General features: G+C 51.8%; 1 protein-coding gene across 1 annotated transcript in view; it reads right to left on the minus strand.

Annotated features, from left to right (window-relative positions):
• The window catches only part of CYTH4 (cytohesin 4), a 29,492-nt gene extending 16,524 nt beyond the window's left edge, over positions 1-12,968 (minus strand). Inside the window, exons 1-4 of the mRNA XM_006914758.1 lie at positions 12,780-12,968; positions 4,509-4,591; positions 2,553-2,617; positions 1,187-1,253 (exon numbers count right to left, since the gene is read on the minus strand). Of these exons, the coding sequence (XP_006914820.1) occupies positions 1,187-1,253; positions 2,553-2,617; positions 4,509-4,591; positions 12,780-12,798 (234 nt within the window). The 5' untranslated portion in view covers positions 12,799-12,968. The remainder of the gene's footprint in view (positions 1-1,186; positions 1,254-2,552; positions 2,618-4,508; positions 4,592-12,779) is intronic.
• Between the last annotated feature and the right edge of the window lie 5,523 nt (positions 12,969-18,491).

The following is an 18,491-nucleotide window of genomic DNA, read 5'->3' on the forward strand; positions in this document are numbered from 1 at the left end:
TTTTTTTTTTCTCGCAGGTAATCTATGTCCATTGTATAAAAATTAGGGAAAAAACCCAGCTAAATCAAAAGGAGAGGAAATCGCCCAAGTCCTACCACTTGGAGGTAGACAGTTGCTATGGTGGTGACTTTCGTTCCCTTTTTGTATGAAAGTGGGAGCGTGCCACGCCTGCCACAGTGGAACCTGCTTTTCTGATCTGACAGTGTCACGAACATCTCTCCCCACCACTCAGGCACACGGCGTCTGTCATTCTAATTTTAGGAGTTTCAGGAGTTGGCCTCTGGTTTTCTGTGACGGTTCCTTTGTGTCCTTGTTTGTTATGGAGAAGAGGCTTCTGAAAGATGGGGGTTCTGTTTGTGGGTGCCAGGCAGAGGGTCCTGGGGGCCCCTCAGTGGCCCCTCCTAGGTGCTTGGGTGGGAGTGTGAGTTTGTGTGAGTGTGTGTGTGTGTGTGTGGTCCCTGCGGATGGGGGCAGGGGTCTGATTGTTGCGGCTGTGGGATGTGAGTGGATATGTGACTCTGGACCTGTGACGGGGAGGGAAGTCAGCCTTCTAAGCCAGAGCAGTAAATTTCCAGGGCCCCTTGGCTGCCCTGAGCCACCTCCTTTGTGTGTCAGCTTGTGGCTCCCTCCTGTCTCTGTTCCTGCAGGAAAGGAGCCCACAGCCACCTAGCAGGGCAGGGGAGGGGGCTGGGGTTGCTCCTGGGCCAGTGAGGTTGTTGGAGGGGGCGGTGTTAGGGTGGGGAGAGCAGTAGCTGAGCTCTCAGTACTCTGTGCTAGCACCCCAGATCTGCCGCACCCCCCGCCCCCAGGTGGGTAGTTAGAAGACACTTCTGGAGACTGAGCTCCAGAGTCTAAAGTGCCCCCTGTCCAATGCCCCACTCCCAGAGGAGGAAACAGAGGCTTAGTGCCAAGGGACCCCAGGTCCATGGACATCACAGACTCCACCCATCCTCCGGGCTCCCACCTCATGCCTGGGGCTGCTGTGCTGTGGGTGACAGAGCCCCTAGCCGTGATTGGCTGTGGGGCACTGGACAGATGCAGAGCCCTGAGGGGTCTCAGTTTCCTCATCTGTAGGGCGGATCATTGTGTCAACTGAGGGAACCGAGAGAACACTGTGGAGGTGCCCAGCATGCGGTACCCCCGACCCCATGGCCCAAGTCCTCCCCACCCCACCGCAACTGCCTACCTTCACGGGGTCCATATTGAACTTCTTGCGCCCAATGCATAGCTCCTTCTCCTTCTGAGCCATCCGGCTGTAGAAGTAAAGATGTCAGTGTGGGCTGCCCCAGGACCCCAGGGCACACCCTCCAACACCCAAGGACCCTCGAGGACCACGAGTGCTCCCCTCAGCTAGAGCCAATATTCCCTAGGGGCCTCCAAGGCGAGGGTGTCCCCAGGCCGTGTGTTGAAATCACCTGTGAGACCATGAGAAATGCAGGGTCTGGGCTCCCCCAGAGCTACCACACCGGACCCGCCACTCCGGACCCGCCATACCGGACCCTTCCAATGGGCCCAGCACCACGGCCTGGGGAGCCCAGTGGAGCATTTGGAGGGTCCCTGTGCTTGGAGTGTGAGCAAGGTAACGGGGTGGCTGGGTGGAGAGCACAGGCTCTGGATCTGGAGCCAGCCTCCTGGTGCAGATCCTGCTCTAACACCTACTGGTGCGTGCAGCCTCCCCGGACAAGCCGCTGCATCTCTCTGGAACTCCAGTTTCCTTGTCCGTAAAATGAAGCAACATCGCCACCTGCCTCCCAGCATTGTTGGGAGGTTAAGGCGCTGAAAAGAGCTGGTGGTAATTGCTCGGGCAACGTTATGTTGTTACTGTTGGGGCGTGACCAGAGAATCTGGGGACGGGGCCACGCGGGAGTGCACGTGTGTGTGCCTGTGCACAACTAGGGGGGCCGGGGCTAGGCGGGTGGAGATCAGAGGCATCAGAGAGCTAAGGGGCAGGGTGCAGATTTCCTGGGACACTGGATATAAGAGTCAGCGCCCTCGGGCCCTAGTGGAGAATGTAGAGAACAACATTCTCATCTTGTGAGTGGGGAAACTGAGGCCCAGAGAAGGGAGGTATCAAAGCCAGAGGGAGTTTTCCTATAGAAGGAGAATGGTGAATGACACCCTGTAGGTGGGGTGAAGTGGACCAGCCTTGGTCCTGCCACAAGCTTGGTCCTGTACTCTGGAGGCCCTTGGCTTCTCCATCCTCATCCTTCGGGCTGAGTTTTCCTTCTCCCTGGCTCATCCCATGGTGCTCCTGGGTGGCGATTATTCAGGGGCTGTGTCAGAGTGCGTTGGGAAGGACTTTGGATGGAGGAAATGGGAGGATGGGGTGGTGTCTCCAGAGGGAGCTGTCTGTCTGGAAGCGAGGATGGAGTCTCAGGATGCGCTGTTCCTATCTCGCCACTGCTGCCTCCTCCTCCGGGGTGGGGGGGGTCCCTGATTCCTGACTGTACCAGGGCCCCAGCCCAGGTGTGTCCCCTGCTCATTAACGATGTGTGACATCCTTAGGAAGCCACCATGGCAGCTTCCTAGGATCCCCTGGCCAGGACGCTCACCTCTCCTGTGCGGTCTCGAAGCAGTCGATTTGGGCAAACACATCTGCGATCTCATCCTTCAGCTTCTGTGGTGGTGGTGGGGTGCATAACAGGGAGGGAGAGTCAGGGGCGGAGGCCAAGACAGAAAGGGTTTCACGACCCTCCCTCACAACCACTCCCACCCTTGGGCGTGACTCCCGAACGGCTTTGTCTTGACAGATCCCCTCCCCAGATGTCTCATAACCTCAGACTTCCAGGCCGAACTAGCGCCTCCGTATCCTCTCTTCCATCACCTCTGACTTGGTAGGGGGCAGTCCCCAAGTCCCCACCCTTTGCCCCACTCTGTTGCCAGCATTCCCCGCTCTCCCCTCTGCAGCCGTAAAGTCTCCCGCCCCCGAGCCAACCAGCAGACGAGCCGTCCTCCACCTGGCTGCCATCTTTCTGAAGCACACTTGGCACCCGTCCTGCCCCGTTCACACTCCTTCCGTGGCTCCCTCCGTCCCCCTCCGCACCCCGCAGCCAGGAGGCACGGATGCTGGCCCTGTGGGCAGGCCTCGGCTCTGCTTGTTTCCCTCCATCCGTCCGTTTGCTCTGTCACTTGCCCCTGACTCGGTGCCTGCTGTGTGCCAGGTACTGTGGGTACACCAGGTCCTAGACAGCCCAGGCCCTCTCCTCAGGGGCTTTGCAATCCCAGTGGAATTTACAGAAGAGGACACTGAGACTCGGAGAGGTGAAGTGACATGTCCAAGTTCTGACTTCGAGCCTCTGCTTTCCCTGTTTCACCTTGACCCTGCAGGGGACTCCCGGTGGCAGAGGAGAGGCCCCTAACTCTGCCAATTGCCACTGCTGGACAGACAGGGCAAAGTGGCAGCTCCTTCAGCACCCCACTGCAGGGCAGCAGCATGAGCGTTGGCATGAGACCCCGAAAGGCACCCGGCTCTCCCTTACCTCCCCTGAGATCTGTGGGCTGGAAGTGGTTCTGGGGGCTTGTCCTGGGCCCCAGGGACAGCATGGGGCCTGGAGCCTGTGTCTGAGCTCAGTCAGCTCCTATCCACGTGACCTCTGCCAAGTCACTGAGTGGCTTCCCCACAAATAAAGTGGGGCTCACTTGCAAATATTAATTTGAGCATCTACTATGTTCTGGTAATTGGGCTGTGGATACAGCGATGGGCAAGACAGACCCAGGCTCTCCTTACATGGAGCTCGCGGTCTAGTGGGGCTGGAATCATGGGGAAATGAAAAGGCAGTGCGGAAAATGATCCCAATAATGATGTGGAAAGAGCCTGGCACATGGTAGGTGCTCAATAAAATGCTTGCTGAGCGAATGCTTTGGGGGACACGTGTTGGTGAGGGAGGGGGATGGTCCCAGTCACTGTAGCCAGGACGGTCAGGGTGGCCTCTAGAAGAAGGCGGCACTTGAGCTGAGAATGAAATAACAGGAAGGAAGAGCCATGACGAGAGCTTGGGAGAGTTCTAGGCTGGGGCGACCGCAGGTGCAAAGGCCCAGGGGCAGGACTGAGCAGGAACAGAATGGGGGCCTGTCTCCGAAGGCCATTTAGGGGGATGAAGCTGAGATCCAACATGGGATGAGAGTTGATTGAGGCCACCCAGGGGAGAGTAGAACCTACTATGTGATGAGGTGTGTAGAGCCCCTGGCAGGCTCCATACACAGTAGGGGCTTAATCCATTGCTGTCCTTCCCTCTCCCACTCCCTCAGCTCTCTTCTGGCATCTGAGCCCAGGAGGGTGAGAGGAGGGGGCAACGTCCCTTGGGAATTCTGTTCTTCCTCATTCCTGGGGGGCTGGGGCTGAGGCTAGATGTGGCTGGAATCTGGCCTCCCCCATGACCAGGCCGGGGTGCGAACATGTGTGAGTATTTGTGAGTGTGTGTTCTGAGGGTATGTCAGCATGAATACATGTGTGTGTGCAGACGTGAGCATGTGCATTTGTGAGTGTGAGTGTATGAGTGTGTACTCACCTGGATGTCCTCCAGAAGCTGCTTCCGATGCCACTTGATCTGCTGCAGCTCCTCAGTTTCCACACTGCTCAGCTCCACTGGGTCTAGAGAGAGAAGAACCAGTGGCCACTTACCGCCCTCCCCTCCATCACTCAATTCAAGCCACGTTGGCCAGCGTTCAGGGCCCTCTTCCCTCCAGAAACCCATCACTTGTGTGTCCTTTTCACTCAGGCCTTGGCTCAGATGTCACCTCTTCCAAGAGGCCTTCCCTGACTATTCTGTCTAACTCAACCCCTTCCCCACCCTCTCCTCCTACCCACCTTCCTGTTTCTTCTACTCCCCTGGGAACAGATGCTCTGAAATGATCTTGCGTATTAGCATCTTTTCTATTATATGCATACTTTCTCAGCTCCAGGAAAGCCAGCACTTCGACTATTTTGTTCACTCTTGGATTCTCAGTAGCTAGAAAGATCTTGACTACATAGCAGGTACTCAATAAAATCCTTCCCTGGAACTTTAATTTACTTCCTTATTGGATCATGTGTCTGTCATTTATTCACTTATTTCTTTGCACGACCAGGGAGTAGAGCATCACTTTTGTCTCACATCCCATTGGCCAAATGTAGTCATATGGCTACACCTAGCTGCAAGGGAGTCTGGGAAATGAGCCTATAGTAGTTGAGACTGGATTTGGGGAAACATTTTGCATTTTCTGCCTCAGATATTGAGGCTCAGAGAGGTGAGGTGACCTGGTTAGGGCCTCAGAGGGATGAGATGCTGAACTAGGGCTGACCTTGGATTGGGCTGACTACAAAGCCTGTGCTCTTTCTTCTTTACCTTGAAATGAATTAAAAGAGCTAGTATGTGCCAGTCAGTATTCTGTGCAAGGTGCTGTCACTGTTCCCACACTCAAGTCAGATGGCCCACCTCTACCTCCCATTGTGCTTCTTGTTGTATCCGCAACACTCTCCTGGTCAAAATCTCTGTGGACTCCCCATTATTTAGATGAAAAAGTCCTCATCCTGGTCCCCTACAGTCCCCCTGGTCTCTCCAACCAGCCTTTCCCCCACTATTCTAAACAAGAGCCTTCCAGTCCAGCTAGCCAGCTTCTCCCTGCTCCTAAAGTGCCTAACTCTCAGTCTTACTCCCTCACCTTTGCCTATGTAGTGTCTCCACCTGTCTGCCTATCCAAATCCTCCCTGGCTCTCAAGTTCTAGCTCTGGGAAGGGCCTGGTCACGTTTCTTAAAGGTTTTACAAGGATGGACATTATCTCCCCTGAATGAAAACAAAGAGACTATCAAGTCCTCCATTTCTCTACTTATCCATCCTGTTGACTGAGCAGCCATCTTGGATTTTGAGATGAGAGCTGGGTCCAGAGATGGCAGGGCACCGAGCTAAAAGGAGTCTGGGCTCTGGGTTACTGTGTGGACTTTTCAATGAGAGAGAAATAAGTTTTGAGAATGTCTCAGTCACCATTATTCTGAGTCCTTTTTTTTTTTTACAGCAGCCAGACCTGAAACTTAACTGATAGACTGTCCTTATCTATGAAATATGAACCATAATCCTTACCTAGGGTGTGGTTGTCAGTATTAAAAGAGCTGAACTTTGTCAAACACCCAGTAAATATCTGACATATGGTAAGGGTCCAACACATGTATAATGGATGTTATGTTTTGTCATCCAGCTTTCCTCTTCAGGACCAAAGCACCCATTCCCACAGCTGCTGGGAGTATAGCCTGCTGAAGGCTCATAGCTGAGTCCCTCCCTAGGAATGTGCCTCAGCCAAATGGATCTGTCTCACCCAAGGACACGCCCCTCCCAAAAGGCAGTCTCTGAACTTGAGCCAGTTTTCAGACCCAGAACCTACTGACTAAAGGACAGGCTGGGTCCTCAGAAAGAAGAGTCCTGTGACACTTTTGCAAACATATATGGTAATGACTCCCCTGGTCAAATAGCCAAGATGGATCTGTCTGACTCACCAACTTAAAGTTAAACGAGCCCAGTAGCGATCCTTTGTACGTGGTTCTCCTAGGGACAGGCGTGAGCAGAGTCAGAAGTCTCCAGTCAGCCCTGTGGGCAGGTGGCCCAGAACCCCATGTCATCTGTGTCTGTTGCACCAGGACCTGTTCCTTAGCTCACACCATGCCTGCCTGAAAGGGTTCCTGGTGACTTTCTGATAAAGGAGGGAAATGTTTGAGTTTGGTTCCGGGTTTGGGTACAAGTTAAAACTAGACAGCTATTGAACTATATAGCCTTGCTCAAAGGTGTTCTGGAAAGACAGTGGTGAGAACTTTGGGCAGGGGACCTGTTAATCCATTTCATGTGGAAAGAGAAGTGGCCTGAAGTAAGAATACACATATATTCATGGGCAGTAGAGGATGGCTTGCCTTCTTGGTCAGAGGCTGGAAAGAAGAAAGATTAGAAGACTGGGAATGGAGAGGTCTGGAGAAGAGGCCAGTGGATGGCCCTCTGGGAGCGGGCACAGAGTGGGAAGATTTTTGTAAAGCATACTTATGCTCCCCAGCAAGCACCCACCACAGGAGAGGCACGAAACCACCAAGCAGCCGGAACGACTCAGCCAGTTGACATAAGCCAGTCTCTGAATGGCCAGCTCAGTGTCGGTACAATGGCACATGAATGAAGTAGCCGCGTGGCCTGGGTGGAGACTATGTGCAGGCCCACTCACCCAGGCTCCCTGTGCTATCGCTACTGCTGAGTATCTGATCTGTCAGCAACCCATTGTTTCTTGAGAAGAGACCCACTGTTTCTTGGTAGCAACTTGGTCACACTGGATCCCTTCTATTCTGCAGAGGCCAGCAATTCATCTTGACTGGAATTCACATGTGTTACGGATTCACAGATGTGAGGGCCTTTTCTGCCCACAGAGTCTTGGCTGGCATTGGTACCCAAGGGTTTCCAGAGAGTTTGATCTGCTGACACAGAACACTGCGTGACATCACATTAGACCGTGGGGACCTTTTTACAGGAAAGGAGGTGTGGGAGGAGCATATGGCCATGGGACCCTCTGGTCCTCTGAACATTTCACAACCAGAAGATGCCTCTTGAAGGTGTGGCAGAGGTGTCAGCTTGGAGATGGTGTCCTGCTTGTCCAGGATGCACTCTATGCCTTAAATCAATGACCGTTAGATGATGCTTTGCCCTCAGTAGGTAATCCACACGGATCCGGGAGCGAGAAGGAGGAGGGGATCCACCACGATCCCCCCGATCCTCCTCCAGGTGACTCACTTGGGAGTTTCCTTTCTGTTCCTGAGACTCTGAGCTCTGCAGATCTAGAGTTCCTGGTTACCAAGCTGTGGGAGAGGTGGCCCTCACACCAGAGGGCAGAGCGAGAGGTCCACTAAGCTTTAAGTTCACCTACTCCATGCCAGCAGCTTCATATAAATCGTGTCATTTAATCCACACAACTCTGTCAAGTGGGTCTTTTTCAGAAAGTTGAAGACACTGAGGCTCAGAGAGGCAAGTGATTTCCCCCCAGGTTACATAGCCAAGAAGTGACAGTGCTGAGATCAGAACCTGGGTCTGTTGACACCCAAGACTCTGTCCCTGGAGAGGTGGATTCTGCATGCTGTGGGGACATTCAGGGATGGAAGGCCTTAGGGGCCATCTACGCAGAGACACTAGCAGGAACATGGCAGGAAGAGCCGCGCTGGAGGCTGGGCCGGGACTCCTCTGTCGGGAGCGGTAGGCAGGCTGAGCGCCATCGTGGAAAAACCCAGGCACCTCTAGTTGACTTCGGGGTGAAAGATCAGACTTTTGTTTTATTTGTTTGCTTCCCATTGTTCTTCTGTTGGCTGGGACTTGTGTCCTGAGACCAGTTTCTGCAATAAACTGGTGGGGGCCCCGTGATTTTTTCAGATTGGCAGATTGTCCCAGAGAAGCCAGGATGGGTTTTAGCATTTCAGTGGATAATCCTCAGCGTCAGGAGATAAGCTATGGGCTCCCAAGGCCCGGTTCTAGCTGACTTCTCTCCTCACCAGGTTTCTTTAGCTCTCAGCTCCTCTTGCGGGCCAAGGAGCCACACACACCCCCACAGCTCCAACCCCTTCCTGAGTTTCAGATCCTTCTATCCACTTGTCACTGCAGCTGGTCATTGTGATCAAACCGGAAGTCCCAGAATTACCCATTTTTTTTCTGAGTTCTTGAGCTCTGGGATGGTCCCTTAGGTACCCTGGCTAGAACCCCTGGAGGGACCTGGACGCACCTCTCTGTCTCATCCTCATGTCTCCTCCTCAGCAAGCCCTATCTGTGTTCTTTCTGTTCCCATGGCCCCCAGACTCACCCAGACCATGGGCTCCTGTCTCTGGGGGACGCAGGGCCTCCCCATGTCTCCCTGCCTCCCTCCACTTGGCCTTTCCAATCCAGTTTCCCACGGTGTCCCATAGTCCTGGGGATAAAGACTCCAATTCTTACTGCAGGTGTGTCCCCATCCTCACCTCACACCGTACCCTGCCCGCTGCCCACGGCTCGAGGTCTCACTGGCTGCCCGTCATCTGCTGCCGTGTACTCCTCTGTCTGGAATGCCCTTCCTTCTCCTCTCTACCCAGGAGCTCCCACTCTTCCTCACGACGTCCTTTCAGGTGACTCCTGTGCACCACTAGGGCACCGTGCTCTCCCTCACCTCCTTCCCACTCACTGCAGCGGGTCTCGGATCTGCGTGGCTCAATACACAAGCCGAGCCGTTGGTTAAGGAAAAGTGTGCTAGGTGAGCACCTACTATGTGACAGGTCCCGTGTGCTCGAGGCTCGTCCCGTCAACTATCTCATTTGATCCCGAAGACAGCTCTGGAAGGAAGGTATTTCTAATCTCATTTTGTAGACGAGACACCTGAGACTCAGAAGGGTTAAGTGCCCTGCCCAAGGTGACACAGTTGGAAGTTGGTGGAGGTGGGATTCACACCCAGGCCCATCTGGGGTTCTGAGGCCTTGACCCTGATGTTAACCATCTGAAAACAGCCATACAAACCATCCACGCCCCATCAGACGCCAACCCTGGATATTCGGACACGAAAATGCTGGCCATGGCCACATGTCTGAGAATGAAGATAAGATGCAGAATGATGCCTACGGTCTGAACCCCTTACTTTTTTTTGGGTAAGAAATAAAACAATGCAAACATCTTAGAGCTAGGGACACTGAGGCACGAGTATGGCTGGAAACGGTTTCCCAGGAGAGTGGGATGCTGCGGAGGGAATGAGGGGGGTTGTTTGCATGTCTTTTCCTACAGCTCCTGGTCCTGACCCGAGCAGGTGGCAATTGGCCAAGTGCATTTGAACCTGACAGACAGTGCTGACAGCCCAGAGACTGCTGCTCACCCATCACAGGGGGACACAGGGGGGCCTTCCAACCCTCCACCTATTTGTTAAAAAGTGGGGGTTTCCTCCGCAATTCGGAACTGACGAACTGAGGTTCAGGAAGGGTGAGGAGAACACATCCTGAGAGTGGCTGCTTCTGATTCCAAGCCTGTTTCAGTCATTGGTGTGGCTCACGGGAGGCGGATTTTTAATAATAATAATAATAATAATAACAACTAATAAAACACAAAAGATAACAACACGATAATAACAAGTGTCACCCCACAAACTCTGTTTACCCGCTACTTGGCTCTGTGCTTTTCACACCTCTTATAGGCCACCGTGGACTATGACACCCATGCCCGGGCTGGGGCTGCCCTCTACCCCCCATGCCCAGGCCAACCACGCATGGCCTGGTGCCTGCCCGACCATCTCCCCTGCTCCGCTCCACTTCCCCTTTGTCCTTCCTCTTTCCCATCATATTTTTAGCCGTCGTTCTGCTTACAGCCCCGCTTCCAGGACAGCTGGCCTCGCTTCCCTTTTTCCGGAGCAGGAGGAGGGTGCTCTGCTGAGGCCCGGAGGGCAGAAGCTCCTCAGAGCCTGGTGGGAAGGCCACTGGAGCAGAAACGGGGTGTCTGGGGAAGCAGCTCCCCGCCCCAGCCTGCCCTGCGGGCGCATCGGGAGCATCACATCGTGTGGTTTCCTCCCCCCCGCCGCCCCCACTGAGCTGCCTCTATTTTTAACTGCACCCATCCTGCCTGCACCGAGCCAGTGCCGTGTTTGGTCACACCGGGGCTTTGTTGCCTGGACCTCTCACCTTCCTGGCAGGCCCTGGGGGAGGGAGGCTGACCTGCTTCTAGATGTCATCATACACCTAAGACTGGAGGTGGGGAGGCAGCCCTGCGGGGACCTTTACCACAGATCTGCCCATTGTACAGGTGGAGGAACCAAGGCTCATCATGACTGTTGGCAGGTTGGTGCAGAACTGGGACCTGAGCCTGGTCTGGCTGACTCCAAATCGTGTTCACCGCCCAGGTCAGGCAAGGACAATGATCCTCACTAATAGATGACAAATCTGAGCTCAGATCGGGGTAGTCACCAGGCCGTGGAGGCATTTTGATTAAGACCCAGTCTGCATAACAGAAATGACCTTCCCTTCCTCCTTCTGCCTCCTCCAGGAAGTCTTTCCAGATCTCCTCTGCCCAGGTGGAAAGAGTCACTTCCTCTCATGCTCCAGGTCCATGGTCATTTGCACATCTGCCCTGGGTCACTGTCCTGCAGATCTGTCTCCCTTTCCCCTACATCCCGGCCCAGCAGCTCCCCAGGGTTGGTTCCTGCTGTCCCCAGCATTCCACAGCACAGGGCCTACACGCCAGAGGACTATTCATAGAATAAATGAATGAATAGAAGAACCAATCAATGGAGACCTCAAATCTCGCAACAGACTGCTTGCATTGACCCCACTGAATCCACCTCCTTCCAGGCCAGCCTAAAGCAAAGCGGTGATCCCCCTTCTGGCCTCCCCTGATGCCCCTCTCCACCCACAGCCCAGGCTAACCTGGGCTCTCTCTCCTCTCAGGAGCTTGGCCCTAATCTGCCATTTAATGGTCACCTGAATTTGGGCAAGTCAGTCCTCTCCTCCAGTTCACCCCAAGAGCTTCAGTTTCCCCATTTGCATCGGGAAGATAAACGTCCCTATTCCTAAGGACTTCTGCAGGGGGAGACCCCAAAGAATGAAATGATAACATTGGGAAGACAGGCATGTGGGACGTTGCTTCACAGTCTCATGTGCCCCTCGCACCTGCTGCGACTTTGAGCCAGGGGCTTCTCCTCGCAGGGTCTCCTGCCTTATTGGCGCCTAAGACCTGTTCACTGAGCCCGTACTGTCTACAAACCCCCTGTTCCCAAAAGCCCACGGGAGAAGCTAGGGGGTCAGGGAGAGAGCACTGGGCAAGGCATCCAGGGGTGGGGAGCCCTCTGCCCCAGCAAGATTGCTTCCCTCTCTGAGTCTCCTTTGTTCCATCTGTAAATGGGGCTGTTGAAATGGATGGATGGTTCTCTATCTGTAGGGTGAGGCGAGCCCAGGGGGCGGGGTCGGACTGCTCTGTGTTAGGTTTTGTCTGAAGAAAGGGTTCTGTTGCTTAACAGGGTTGAGGCCATCTGGACCCGAGCGCCCGGCCAGCTGCTGGCAGCCCTCGTCTTCTGGAATGCTGGGCAATGTGAGGACACGGGGCACAGGGACTTGGTTCCTCTTCTCTCCACCCCACAGAAACTCAGCGTTGTCCCTTCTCTCCCGTGCACCCCGTGCAGCCACCTTTCCTCCTTTTCTGCAGACACACAGCCCTGCATGCTCGGAGGGTCTCATTCCTGGCCCCCTCCACGGGCTCTGGGTGGCGTCCTTAGCCTTCCAAAGGCCACCCTCACCCCTCAAAAGCCAAACATGGGCTCCAAGGTTTCGTAACACCCAGACAGACGTCAACGTCACCAACACTGTCACCTTCAACATAAGCGACCTTTCTCAGTCCCTTAGTCTCACCTCTGGACCTTTGCACTAGCTGCTCCTTCCTCTTAGAGCTTTTTTTTTTTTTTTCTCAGAAACCCATGAGGATCACTCCCCCTCCTCCTCAGGCCTCTGCTCAAGTGGCGTCTCCGCTTGAGGGCTTCTCCACTACCCCCTCCCATCTTCTTTATCCTGCTTTACTACTCTTCATTCTGCGTGTGACATTAATATATTTGCTGTCTGTCTCCCATCTGGAATGTAAGCTCCTGAGGGCCAGAACAGTGCCTGCTTTGTTCATTGTGCTCCCAGCACCAGAAACACAGTTTGGCAGCTAGCGTGAGCTCACGAACATCTGCCGCATGCTTCTGCATTTCCACCCTTGCCATATCTGTTTACATATCGATTCCTTCCAGGATCCTATTCTCCCCATTCTACAGAAGAGGAAGCTGAAGTCCAGAGAGGTTGGCTCCAGGTGCTTACCTGGGTGGCACAAGTCCATTCTGGAGTCCCTGGGGAAGGGTGGCTTGTGCTCCCGTTGCCTGTTGACCCGGCTGCTGCTTGGGCTGCCCAAGCAGAGATGTGTCACCTCAGCTACAACAGGCCCCTTCCCGCTTGCCCCGCCCAGCCCGGTGTGGGGAGGAAGTCCTGTCCTGCGTGTCTGGTGCGTAGGCTCTTAGTGTAACAGCAGCACTTCCTAAAAACCAGCAGTTTTGAGTAGCAGGGGCTCTTTGCATTTGGGGTGTGAGCAAGGGAGGGATAGAGGCCAAAGGCAGAGCGGGGCACGGTGGGGTATAAAAAGAGAAAAACAGTGAGACAGAGATACACACACGTACACACACAGATAGTCACTGGAGGACAGAACCTTCTCAAGGGGACGATGGGCATTTAATCAGAAACCTCCTCATGTAGAAACAGAAGGGTCACTAGCTTGGGCAGTCGAAGCTGGGCTCAACAGAGTCTACCCCAGGAGCTCTTTTTCATCAACTCTCCCTTGGGAAAAGAAAATCAATGCAGTGCTAGGAAGGGCTTTGCTTTCTCTTGATGAAATGTCTGGTTTTATCCTGTCTAGTGACCACTTGGGTAATATGTTCAGTTTCCCTTTTCCCCCAGGCTGCTAGGAAACTCACAGTCAAATCCGAAGCTCCTTTATAGCTGTTATACGGTGCTGTCTGGACTTTGGGGCCAGATTCAGCTGTGTGACTTTCAGCTCTGCCTTCAGCCCTGTGTGAACTTTGGCAAGTCACTTATCTGCAATGAGTCTCAGTTTGCTGACCCATAAAAGGAAAAAATATGGAAAAAATAGAGGGAGATAATGTGTGTAAAATGCTGGGACGTAGTGGGGACTCAATAAATACTATCTTCTTCCTCTTTTTGGTTTTGATTTTCTTCTTCAGTTAAAGTTCACCGTTTTATCGCTTGTACCTTTTCTGGCAGATTGATTCAAATCCTTTGTGGGAAAAAAAGTATGGCATAAAGAAATGTTTATAAATTAAACACTCCTTCCTTATAACTTTGTGGAACATATTGGTTATTCATCTGTTTCTCCATCAGTTTGGAACAGCCCCATGAGGACAAGGTCACCTGTGTCCCCATATCTGGCAAATGCTGCGGACATAGAGGGTATTCAAGTGTGAAAAAATGAATGAATACATGAACGGAGAGTCGGGGAAATGGCGTGGTTAAAGCAAAAGATGGCTATAATTTCCACCCCTCCCTGTGTCCACACCCCTTTGCACTGGGACACGCTGCCATTTTCCCCATCAAGCTGTGGAGGCTTTTTCTTCTCCCCTTGAATCTGGACCGGGCTGTGTCTTTCTTTGATCATTAGAATGTGACATTACACGATTTTCGAGGTTAGGCCTTAAAAAGTTTTGTAGCTTGTGTTTGGACACCCTGCCCAGCTGCCATGGCAACCAGCCTGGGCGAGCCTGCTAGAGGACGGGAGACCACATGGAGGCAGGCCCAGCTGTCCTGACTGGCCCCCGGTTGCAGCCTTACGAGTGAGCCCAGGCAGCACTAGAAGAAAAGCCACTAGGCTGAGTCTGACCAAGATCACTGTCACATAGAATTGTGAGAAATAATAAACGTTTGTTGTTTTAAGCCACCAACTTTGGGGGTGGTTTGTCACTCAGCAAAAGCTAACTGATACAGATAAAATCCAGTGCCTTCATTTCACCGAAGAGAGAACCGAAGTTCGTTTCTGGGACACGCCTGGGCACGTTGGAACTCGAGTTAGTGGCCAGCTCGGGCAGAAGCCAGGCCTGCCGACTGCTAGTCTAGGGCTCTCAGGAAGCTTTGAACCAGCTGCCCCTCTTGACTCCTGCACATCAGTTTTTTGCACAAACAGTTGAGGTGCAGGGAGCTACTCTTATCAGAGGATGGCAGGAACACCCCCAAAACCCAAGTTCCCAGACGCCAGCCAAGGGCCAAACTTGCAAGCAAGCCTTTCTAAGGATAGCAGCCTCAGTGTTAGACCTGCTAGGCTAACACTTTTCTGCACAAGGAATTACACCTTTCTCCCTATTTCTCCTTTTAAAGTGACCCAGGAAATGTTTTTGTGTGTGTGTGTGCCTCAGGTTCAGATTTGTTGTGAAAACTTTAGTTTACGATGGAGATAATTTCAACAAATTTCCTAGAAAATAATCTTGAGAAAGGCTTGCTTGCAAGTTTGGCCCTTGGCTGGCTTCTGGGAACTTGGGTTTTGGGGGTGTTCCTGCCATCCTCTGATAAGAGTAGCTCCCTGCACCTCAACTGTTTGTGCAAACAATGTGGTTTATGTTGAACATCTGCTTTCCTTCTGGGGATCCGGAATTTTGGTACGTGCCAGGCAGAGGGTGCCTACGTGGCCACCCCCAGTAAAACCGTGGGCACTGAGTCTCTACTGAGTTCCCTGGTTGACACCTCACTCACATGTGTTTTCACATTTCGTTGCTGGAGGAATGAAGTGCCTCCTGTGTGACTCCACAGGGAGAGGGCCAAGCTCGTGCCTGGTTTCCTCTGGCCTTCGCTCTAGCTGTTATTTGCTGATTTTGCTTTGTATCCTTTGGCTGTAATAGATCATAGCTGTGGGTAAGACTATATACTGAGTTCTGTGATCCCTCTCGGTGAATCATTGAACCTGAGGATGGTCTTGGGACCCCGACACATGTTCTAATGCTGTAGCCAGCCCCAATAGATGCACCTTGCCCAGGGCCATGGTTTGGCATATGGGATTTCCTTTTCGGTCTGAAGGGCTAGTTGAATGGTTCAGTTTTTCTTACTATCTCATTCTCTAGGACCCAATTTAAATACCACCTCCTCTGTGAAGCCTTCTCTGATTATATCTCCCCTCCTCTTCCCCTACAGCCCTGGTCATAGCTAATAGCTTGTATGTAGGTAGCCTAGGAAGGAAGGACTATCTCACTGTGGGTGGGAAAAGATTTGGTAGAATCTATGGCAGAAGAGCCATAGAGACCTGAGTTCAAATCCAGATTCAACATTTGCTAATTATATAAACTTCTCCCCGCTGAGCCTTGCTTTTCGTCATCTGCAAAATGGGGACAGACAAGATCATGTTTGCTTACATGAAACGGAAAGCCCAAATAACAGTGGTTTAAAGAAATTACAGGTAAATTTATGAAAAAGAAGCTTGAGGTAGGTAATACAGGTCTGCCTTCATAGAAGCCTGGTAATCAGGGATCCTGGCTTCTTCTAACTTTCTACTTCTGTCCTCGAGGTCTCCTTATGGTCCAAAGTGGCTGCCTGATCTCCAGCCATTGTGCCTTAGTTTCATGTAGGAAGAAGGATGAAGATGGGAAGGGCTCCTCTTTAGGGGATCCTCCTGAGGCTCTTTCTGGTTTGAGGTCAGCCTTTCTCAAAATATGGCTCTGCTTCCTCCTTGTGCACTAAGTGGAGGCCCGTAGCTGGGGATGGGACAACATATAGCATTCTCTAGACATGGGGTCTGGGAGGTCCCCAGATAAACACCACTATCACTTATGGAGTGCTCACTACATGTCAGGCACTATGTTAAGTGCTTGTACATCATCTTATTTCATCGTTTCCTTACACCCAATGAAGTGTGGAAATCTTTGTTTTATAGATGTGGAAACTGAGTTCAGAGAGGTTAAATCACTTGTCCAAGGTCACACAGCCAGGAAGAGGCAAAAGTTAGATTCAAGCCCTGCACTGTCTGACTTCATTGCCATTCTGAACTAGTGCAAGCATCACTTCAAACATTTAGAAGAAATTCATCGGCCTGCCGACCCCTAGCAGAGAGGTAAGAAAGGCCCAGCACTTAAATCTAATCATATCAAACCACATGGGTGGTGCTTTCTACTTTTCCCAAGGCTCAGAATTCCTCACCTGGACACAGCTGGCTCGAGAGCAAGACAGCTGGGCGGAGCTTAGAGGTGGCCTAAGTCAATGACTTTGTTCTGTACATGTGGGGAACTGAGATTTGGAGAGAGAGAAGACTTAGAGTATGTAAGGGGAAAAACCTGAACCCATTTGGGCTGCACAGAGTACTCCATCCATCCACCCATTCATCCATCCATCCATCCATCCATCCATCCATCCATCCATCCATGCATCCATTTGTTCGTTCAGCTGATGATTATTGGAGGCCTATTATGTGCCATGCACTCTCTTTGGCATTGGCACTAGACAGATAAAAATTCCAGTGCTCATGAGGCACAGAGTTAAGTCAGCTGAGCTGTGTGGGACATGGCTCGTGGTGGGCAGGATGTGTATTTGGAATGATTTATCTCTGAGGTCTCTCCCCTTAATGATTTTCTCTAATTTCTCATTTTTTTTTTCTCATGAGTTGGAACTGGACACAGCCCCTGCCTGGCAGATGGAACATCCCTGCATTCTGGGACTGCTGAGGGGTTAGCCTGTGAGACCTGAGCTGTAGGTGGGGCTTCAGAAGCCCGGGGGCTCTCCAAATGTGCCTGATTTCCCCTAGGCCTGTCATTTTTTGTCCAGATCTGGCTACAAGACTTCCTGGGAGCCTATAGCACAGAAGGACAGAAGGAAGTTGGACCCAGGAGAGTCCATGATTCAGGAAGCCAAAGGCAGGGATGGGGGGGTCAAGGACAGTAGAGCACACTTTGATGTTCAAGTTCACATCTAGAAATTGCTTCTAATGAGATAAATGCACATATGTGGAAAGGGGTGAGCACACAGAGGCTCCTCCCAGCATCACTGACAACTGGGGAATTGAGAAAGAATTTAAATGCTCATCAGGGGCTGAATGATTAATAAGTGATGCTGGATGCAGGCTATGGGCCAGTGTGAGTCATTAAAGAGAATGATGATATAGAATTCAAGTCTTTTGGTTTTAAGTAAACATAATTCAGTCTAGCTTAAACTGAAATTTACCTGCTCAGCTCCTGAAGAGTCAGAGATGGAGTTAATCTTGGAAATATGATACCAGAGGTTCAAATGTCCTTGTTTTCTCTCTCTCTCTTTCTCTCATTCTCCAGTTTGTCTTAGTTATTTCTTTATCTGAATTTAGATGGGTTTTCTCCATATGGCAGCCAACCTGACCACAGAGAGCTCTAGGCTCACATCAAACCGCCTTTGACTTCAGAAAGAGGGCCTACCAAAAAGATTCTCAGGGAAAGATTTCGATTGGCTAGATCTGGGTCACGTGCCCATCTCTGGACCAATCACTGAAAAACAGCATGGGAGGAACACCATGATTGGTTAAGCCTGGGTCACATGCCCAGCTTAATGAAGGCGAGGGGTTGGACAGCCCCACTAGAACCACCAGGAGAAAGGCAGTTCCTGAAAGGAAGGAAAGCTAGGCAGATAAAAACAAAAGATACCCATTCTTGCTATTTTGGGGTAAGTTTTTGTCTTTTTTGTTTCTTTTGTTTTTATTATACAGACGACCCTAGACTATATCGATCGATATGAAAAATTATTCTTAACATAGAGCTGAGTGTATGCGTCCATAGCATGGGGGTCAAAGGCAGACTCTAGGGCTAGACTGCTTGGGTTCAAATCTCGACATTGCCACTTGCTCATTGTGACCTTGGGCAATTGAGGCTCAGTTTCCTCATCTGTAAAATGAGCGTAATAATAGTGCTTCCCTCATACCATTGCTGTGAGAATTAAACAAGTTAACCATTTTAAGCATGTTTGAATGGTGTTTGGCATGGAGTGGAGTAAGTGTCGGCTATTATAGCTGCCTAGAGTAGGGGTTGT

This window comes from Pteropus alecto, unplaced genomic scaffold (genome assembly GCF_000325575.1).
Source record: "Pteropus alecto unplaced genomic scaffold, ASM32557v1 scaffold6, whole genome shotgun sequence".
Classification (NCBI taxonomy): domain Eukaryota; kingdom Metazoa; phylum Chordata; class Mammalia; order Chiroptera; family Pteropodidae; genus Pteropus; species Pteropus alecto.